At 41.5% G+C, this 9,112-nt stretch overlaps 1 protein-coding gene across 1 annotated transcript in view; it reads left to right on the top strand.

Annotated features, from left to right (window-relative positions):
* Positions 1-2,705: 2,705 nt before the first annotated feature.
* LOC115194046 (stromal cell-derived factor 1) overlaps positions 2,706-9,112 on the top strand; it is a 35,844-nt gene continuing 29,437 nt past the window's right edge. Inside the window, exon 1 of the mRNA XM_029753347.1 lies at positions 2,706-2,828. Within this exon, the coding sequence (XP_029609207.1) occupies positions 2,762-2,828 (67 nt within the window). The 5' untranslated portion in view covers positions 2,706-2,761. The remainder of the gene's footprint in view (positions 2,829-9,112) is intronic.

Raw genomic sequence — 9,112 nt, 5'->3', positions numbered from 1 at the left:
ATCTATCTTACCTCTATATTGTGTTACATCCTCCAGATATTTGGAAAAAATATCTAATTGCGAATGTTTGTCCAGATATTGCAATTGCGATTAGGAATTGTGATTTTCAAACACTTGGGTAAAACTTGGTAATTCCACCAGACATGGTGAAAGATGAGTTCAACGATGAGCACGTCAGTTAGCCTTTATTCTCGCACAGAATCCAGCCTAGCTGACGTAATGCTATTTTCCTGATTTTTGACAATTGTTTTGTCACCCTAATTTTGGCCATCTTACACTCCAATAACTTTGGAACGGATTATGACAGAGACATGAGGTTTGGACCATTGGTTTTCGTAGAGGAGTATCAACGCCCACTGGTCAAAATATGCATTTTGTATTAGACACCCTACTGAATGTTTTGTTTTGGGAAGTGTTATATCTCTAGTTACAGCACAGAAAGAATGCTCTGTAACAATTGAGTTAGGAGACAGTGCCAAAGTTGATAACGTAACCTATACCAAATATATTTAAACAGAAGTCCATTCACCTTTAGGATTACACTCAATTCTAATTGCTTGCAAGATGTTGAAAGATTTAGATGTGCCATTGGGAAATGTTTTCATATTTCCTCCTCATAATTTAATGAACATGTCAAGATTTTAGAGTTCAGAACCAGCCGCATTGGTTTGAGTGGCATGTGTTAGCTTAGCTTAGCTTAGTGTGTGTCTGTGTGTGTGCGTAAATGTGTGTGCGTAAATGTATGTATTTGTTTAGAATGACAATACATGTTAATGTCTTCAGAGAGAGACGTTAGGTCACTAACAGACACTAGTCATCATATGACAAACACAGTCACTCCAAAGAGACACAACAACAGCCCATGGACTCAGGACAGATAATGGCAAGCCCCTATTTGACATCACAGAAGTGTTCAGGTCTAGTTAGAAGCCATCAATTGCTCCTCCAATGACTGTTTCATCAGTGGTCAGACATAAAAACTAAAAAGTGGTCAAACCACAAAGACATCACACACACATCACACTTTACACCTCACACAAACACTGCACCTAATGGCTTTCACACATACCACAGTCCCTCTTGCTCAGTTCTTTCCTTTCCTTCTCCACTCAAAACTCACAGACAACCCACATTAAATAGACATACTCTCTCCCTCGCTCTCTCCCATTCTCTCTCTCGCTCAGTGTCCATCTGTGTGAGATAAGTCAACATGAAAATGTGTGATATTCCTCTCTCTGTATTCAGATCTCAGTGTACACAGCACTCCATGGCCTCCCTGGTTCAATTTCACAGCCCCCAAAAAATCAAGTGCCGATTCAGACAGGAAACCTGAGTATTGGCATCAGCTGATATTGGACCAATCAGATTAATCACTCTACCACTCATTATCCCTCTTCATCACCATCCTCATTCATCACTATGGCAGTCTATTTAGTCAATCAGGTTCTGCACACACATTCTCCAATGGCTACCGTGCGCAAGCTATGCGCTGGTGTTCCTGGTGACATGATATTGCTGTAACATGTGCTACTCATCATGCATGTCTGTTTTCTGCTTTCCCACCACCCACCTCACCTGCTAGAGCTCTGCTTTTGTTTTGGTCAGGGGGATTTGTACAGCGTACCTTGCTCACTGCCTGTAGTTATGATGCACGAAGGAGAGAGCCTAATGCCAAGTCTAACGTATTGTAATATTTTTCTAATAAATGGTTAAACTAATACATGGTGTTTCCTGTCTGAACCTCCACACTCACACACAGTCTCTCACACAGATCACACACACATACATACTGTTGTCTCCATGGTACCACTGAGTGTTCTGGGGTTAAGGGAACTCAAACACACAAGTGTAGAGTCCACGCACACACACACACACACACACACACACACACACACACACACACACACACACACACATTTGCTCTGGTGGGCTAAAGCCAAATGTCTGTAAGTGGACTTCACATCTGCATCCTGTTAAACTCACTAATAAAACACCTCCAAACACAAGACTAGAAACACACACACATTCTCACCTCAACCCTAACTGAAAGTAGTTCCAGGCCGAGGTAAAGACAATTGTTTAGGGATTCACTTAAACTGAGAATAGACCAGATATTTCCTTTCTAACATGACCATATGTTCTTTCTGTGGTTACTATATGTTCTCTGTCTATTCACTGACACATGTGTTGTAATATAAGTCTGGGGCTTGGTGTGTTTTCCATCTCCATGTTTTGTCTGTTAGTTAAATTGGGGTGATGCAGGCTTCTGGGAGAAGTTAACACACCGTGACCAAATATAAATGTGTACAAATGAATCCTGCCATTGCTCTGAACGCAGCGACCATATAAAAGTCAGAACAGAATGCATAGCTAATTTATGAGTAACTTTTTATATTTTCTGTATCACACTAGGCGTAACAAATGCACTATCCCACTGAACACTATCAATTCCAGTTCCCAATGTCAAAGATACAGAATTTGCCATTATGCCACCAGCCTGAGGTTAAAGCAGGGGAAGTTTGCACAGATTTCCGTACCACTTTGATTTAGGTCCAGAGATCTAGAAGAAACTCGGTTTTCAGGGGGTCATATATCAAATCCACATACACTCCCATTTAATTTGTTCATCGTCAGACACTCCCACTTTCCCGTTCTCCCCATTGCACCATACATAACTTCAACAACCCAACACACTCGCCCACTGTCACAGTGTGCTCTGGACTCTACACTGAACGGATTACCGGTATCGTTATCGTTCATCATGGATTTGAAACTCTTGGCGGTTATGTCTGTGCTTGCTGTGGCGACATACATTCCTTTCGCACAAGGTAGGCTACTTTGGCTGAGTTTAGCTATTATAGCTGTTATTCGTTATTCAAGTAAAGCATTGTGTGGAGGTTTTCTATACCCCCGCAGGGCGGTTCTGTGTGTGTCCGAGGCGCTGCATGTTCTGCGGCTGTTTTAGTGAGACGTGCAGCTGCTGATTTCTGCAAAATTGGTCACCCATAATAATAATAATAATACGTTGTTCATTCGGTCTGCCTTGTTTACACCATGCTTGAGCTACGTCGAATTCGATAATGCATATTATGGTGTGTCCACAAACGCGCTTTGGTGATGAAATGTAACTTCCTTATGTTATAAAATACATGTTACCTATACAAATATGATTATTCATGTTCTGAATAGTTCAGTGGGGTCTTTCTCTAACATTTCATTAACAGTATATCCCAAAAGTCGGATTTCGTAAACTAATACAACCGTGCAACTTTATTGCAGCAACTTTTTACATGTTGTGGTGGTTGTCTTCAAAGTTGTTTTCACTTGTCGCAAAAATCTAAATTAGCATGACATGAGCTGAACTAAATGTATAAATAAAAAGCTTGCTGTACGCTCAATGCTCCGTTGACATTTTACAGAGATATGCTTGTTTTTGTGGGAGATCTTCAAAAAAGAACAGGAATTTCGCATTAATATCAAATGCATATACTAAAATATGAAAATACTACATGTCATGTCTCAAAATCTATATCTATCTTGCCTCTATATTGTTTTATGACCTGCGGATTCTAGAACAAAATGACCAATTTAACAGGAAAGTAAGCCTGCCAAGTAGCCTTTATTCTCGCACAGCCTCCAGCTAGGTCTGCACGATTTAGACAAAATATGTAATTGCGATTTTTCTGCCAGATATTGCAATTGCGATTATGAATTGGAATTTTCAAAAACTTGGGTGAAAATGTTGTAATTCCTTCAGACAAGTGTCAGGGTAGAGAACATCACTTCTAAAATTAGATCATATGAATGAATACATACTGTGCTAACTGAATACACAACCAAATGAAACAAATCATTTCTAACATTGTGATAGGAAGCTTATGATTGTGTAATTATGTCATTTCAATCATTATTATAATTGAAATTTCAAGTCAAAGTGCCTTAAAAACATGTAACACGTAGCCTACCAATTACAAGGTGCAGCCTGTGTCCAAAACATTGGAATATGGTCCAGTTATTTGACGGGACATGTTTCAACTTCACCCTTAATTTTGTTGTATAGTGTTGGGGTAGCTACTTGGGAGAAATATGTGCGAGATGGAATCTTGTATCTCCTGTCCAGCTAAGGACCATGTCTTTGGCTATGTGATAGGTATTAACCTCTGTGATTTCTAAATGTCTGTGGGATGTTTTTCCGTACCTTACACTTGAAAACGCATCTGCAATCAATGCCTGTTTAAGGTAGGTGGTTGGTTGTGGCAGAGGGTCTTTGATGCTGTCTGGCAATTTTTTTTTACCATGCAATCTTCTTAATGTAGGGGATGGTTATTCTTCTTCAAATGATTGAATACATTTGTCTTGTTGCATCTTGTTGTTACCACAAATTACATGCTGACCAGCGCGAGCGTTGCAAAATAAATGTACATACATGTTATTCGGTCATTGCACCCACACTGCTCCCGCACGTCAGCGTGGCCATGCGCTTAAATCCTGCCTCTCCCATCTCCTCATTGGTTTTTAGGAGCATATACCCACTTAGGTAATTGAAAGATGAACTGAGGTCCACACTCCAGTCGTTTGTGGTAATGCACCTTTTAAAGTTGGTTGCCAACTGCCATATAAAGTCCAAAGGAGAAGAAGAAGCCTGAAGGAGGAGAGATTACTAGAAACAAACTCGGTTTACCCATATATCTGTGGATTAATTGTCAGAGTAGAGGACCTTGTGCATTTCAGGTTTAATAACAACCCAATGTTTATATCCCAGGAGAAATTAGCTAGCAACAGCAAGCTAGCTAGCTAAATTGCCATACATGTTTAATGTTTTTCGACCTGTCCCCAAATTATTATAGTTGGTTCAGAGTTCGTTTTGATATTTCAACGTGTCTGGTGTGGGTGGACAAAATGAACATGCGCGCGCGATGGCGCACACAGACACTCGTGCCATGCGCCAATAATAAATGCAATTGCAGAAACTCAAATAACTTTTATCTACACAATTAACATGATTTACCAATTGGTCAAAATATGTATTTTTGATTAGACACCCTAGAATGTATTTGATTTGTAGTGGCCCTAGCACAATAATCTTTTCCTGATCACATGGTGCAATTAATAATAGAATGTCAACAATTTTATGTTATTTATTACATCTAGTTTGAATCATTGAAAGATTCATTGGCTAGTTCCACATTCACTTTCAAATAGCATATGAAAATCATTTTATTTTCAAATAAACTGCTCAAATGAATGGCCCTTTTGAATTTATTTTTAGTGTCATATTCCCATGAGCAGCAATAACAAGTAGCCTAGGCATTTATAAAGCATTTATAGTCTACTCGTTGTGTGTAAAGCAACACCACCAGGGCACGACAACTCCAGCAGTGCGTGCATGTCGGTCTTTTTATAAACTAGGTTTCCAGTGAGGATTTCCTACACTGGACCACTAATAATCTGCCAATTTTTTTCATGTAATTACATTAAGATATAAGCTATAGTCATAAAAATTCACAAGTTGATTAAAAACCTATGTTTAACCCTTTATTATGGTTGGTGTCTTGACGGATTTGTTTAAAATCGTGTGGCATAAAAAGTGTAAGTTGTCCTTATATCGTATATTAAGCATTAATGGGTTATATTTTACATTAAACTTGAACCCTGTAAGAATCCTAGATCTAGCTGTTGGAGGGTTTTTTGTATAGCGCTCTCAGAAATGCAGTGTAATTACGTAACATTTCATGTCTCCTTATGTTATGGGGGGAAAACAACCCTAATAAATGCAATTTCAAAATTGAATGCTTAAAACCAAAAGAGTCACTTTACCTTGATGCTTAAAACCTAAATAAATACTGTTCTTAACGTGGTTCTTCAATAATTAGCATAATACTTGTTGGATGCGCATTTGGTGTCCAGGTGATTAGTTACGCAGTGATATTTTCACTCATCATTATCTGATCCAGGAAGGCTGAATGTCAGTCAAGTGATGAACAGCTGTTGTGATAGCGCATGCGATGCATTACAGCCCAAGTGCTGGAAAAAAGGTGTTCTCGAGGAATGTCCGGAATATTTTGGTGTCTCATTCGTTATGCCGGTGAAGACAGTTGTGCCTGGATCCACGTTGGATTTAATATCCCTAGGGAATATTATTATAATGTTTTGTTATTTCTTACATTATTTGCTCAGGACATTTATTACATTATTACCTACAGACGAAAATAACTTTGGGATATTAGATCAGTCAATCAATCAGTCACCAGCATTTCGACCAGAAATGAGATTTCCCTAAATTGTATCCTTTGTTTGAACTCCCCGAGGCAATTCCATTCATTCGGGGGGCTACTCCAAGTCTCCTTCACAAGAAAAAAGGAACAAGGAGTGGGCTCTTCGTCAGACTCAGGAGGCGTGCATACCATCCACCGCTTCCGAGTATATTACTCGTTAACGTTTAGTCCCAGGATAAAAAAGTAAGCAAGTTCAGGGCGAGGATCTCCTTCCAGAGAGACATCAGGGATTGTAATATATACTCTCCCCGTCCATTTGGCCAGCGGGGTTCTCCATCTATCCCGCAGACAGAAAGAAAGAACTCTCCTGGAAAAATGAATGTGGAGGTGTATGTTTCATGCTGACACCGCGACGTCTCTCAAGGAACTACACTGGACTTTGTCCAACCTGGAACTTCAATAAAGGAAATCGCTACCAAAGTTTTATCAACACATCACCACCCATACTTTTTACACTTTTTTCCCCCAATTGGTAGTTACAGTCTTGCCCCATTGCTGCAACTCCCATACAGACTCGAGAGAGGCGAATGTCAAGTGCCACGCATCTTCTGAAACACGACCCTGCCAAGCCACACTGCTTCTTGACTCCCTGCTTGCTTAACCCGGAAGTCAGCCGCACCAATGTGTTGGAGTAAACACCGTACAACTGCTGACTTTGTCAGCGTGCAAGCGCCCAGCCCGACACAGGAATCGCTAGAGCGCAATGGGACAAGGCCAAACCCTCCCCTAACCTGGATGACACTGGGACAGTTGTGCGCCTCCTCATGGGTCTCCCGGTTGTGGCCGGCTGCGACACAGGCCAGAAATGAACCAGGTCTGTAGTGACGCCTCATGCATTGCGATGCAGTGCCTTAGAACGCTGCGCCACTCGGGAGGCCCTCATTAACAATTCTTGACCATTGCTACTCCCCCTTTCGGGATGGCTACAAGGCCCTCCCCCGCTCCCCATTCGACAAATCAGATCACGCCTCCATTCTGCTCCTCCCTTCGTATAGGAAAAAAACCTGAACAGGAAGTACCCGAGGTAAGGACTATTCAACGTTGGTCTGACCAATCGAAATCTATGACAGGTTCCTGGTTGCCTCTGAGAATAAAATGTACGTATACACTGCCTCGGTGACTGAGTTCATTTAGAAAGTGCGTAGAGGATGTTGTTCCCACTGTGATGATTATAACTTATCCTAACAGAAAACCATGGATAGATGGCAACATTCTCACAAAAAGGAATGAGCAAACTACAGCAAGTTGACTGGGAACATGGACGAGTACAAACAGTCCAGCTATGCCCTCCGTAAGGCAATCGAACAGGCAAAACGTCAGTAGAGAGACAGTGGAGTAACAATTCAAAAGCTCAGACACGAGAAGTATGTGGCAGGGATTCCAGACAAAAACAGATTCTAAACGTCGCGGACACTGATGCCTTGCTCCCAGACAAGCTAAACACCTTCACCCATTTTGAGGAAAACACAGTACCTCCGAAGCAGTCCACTGCCGCTCACGAGGCCTGTGAGCTCTCGTTCTCCGTGGCCAACCTGAGTAAGATATTTAAGCGTGTTAACCCTCGCAAGGCTGCCGGCCCAGATGACATCCCTGTCCGTGTCCTCAGATCATGTGCAGACCAGCTAGCTGGAGTGTTTACGGACATATTCTATCTCTCCCTATCCCAGTCTGTTGTCCCAACTTGCTTCAAGATGTCCACCATTGCTCCTGTACCCAAGAAAGCGAAGGTAATTTAACTAAATGTCTGTCATCATAAAGTGCTTTGACTCAGACAGATGTTTTTATAATTTTTTTAATAAGGCTGTAACTTAACAAAATGTGGAAAAAGTCAAGGGGTCTGAATACTTTCCAAATGGTTTGTAGCTTACATTCTCTTGTTTCTTTTCTTCCTTTCTTATTTCTTAATCGATCACAGAAAGTTGTCACCTTGGCTGGAGGTGGCAATTGTGGACAACAAAACTATGACCGGTCCAAGTTGTTACAACAAACACTCTCTGTCTCTAGCCATTACTGGGCAGTTTCCACATAGGCACCACCAGTCAGTGTTTGTGCAAGACTGCCCAGCTTCATCAGCAGCTACATCTTCGGCAGCAGCCGCAGCTGCTTGATTCCCCAGATATTCCTCTCGTCGTCATCTTATTTACTCCTCAGTGTATTCTGGTTCATATACGGTTGGATATTATCATTCAACAACACTTGATTAAAGTTATAATCATAGGGTGGGTCATCGTTTGCTGCAGCCATTCTACACAATATAGGTTCTCTGACAGTAGTAATGATAGACACTTACTGACTCACACAGAACTACAGTTTCATGGCAGTTTAACTATGAAACGGCCACAATTTCTATTCCCAGTGTTCAGGGATGGGGCAAGCGGAGACCAGAAAATCAACCTCACTCCTTCCTAAAGCTCGTTGTAGTCACTGAGGGTAAAATCTGGAAAATATCTATACCTAGATTTTGTTCTTCAGAACTCATTTTTAAGCTGTTTTCACAGACCTACATGTTCGTAACGTGATCTGGACAATGATTTTGAGGTAAAAAATGTCTGTAATGTTCCTTTAACAAATCGTGTTGCAGGGTATACCGAAACTTCTGTAGTTTTTCGATAATAGAACATGTAAAACAAGCATCCCGAGGGCCGCAGTGGTCTAAGGCACTTTGTCGCAGTGCTAGCTGTTCCACTAGAGATCCTGGTTTGAGTCCAGGCTCTATCGCAGCCGGCCACGACGGGTAGACCCATGGGGCAGTGCACAATTGTCCCAGCATCGTCTGGGAAAAGGGAGTGTTTGGCGGAGAGGGATGTCCTTGTCCCATCGCGCACTAGCAACTCCTG

The sequence above is a fragment of the Salmo trutta genome, chromosome 5 (assembly GCF_901001165.1).
Source record: "Salmo trutta chromosome 5, fSalTru1.1, whole genome shotgun sequence".
Taxonomy (NCBI): Eukaryota; Metazoa; Chordata; class Actinopteri; order Salmoniformes; family Salmonidae; genus Salmo; species Salmo trutta.
The sequence above is the reverse complement of the archived record's forward strand: the minus strand, read 5'-3'. Positions and strand labels throughout refer to the sequence as shown.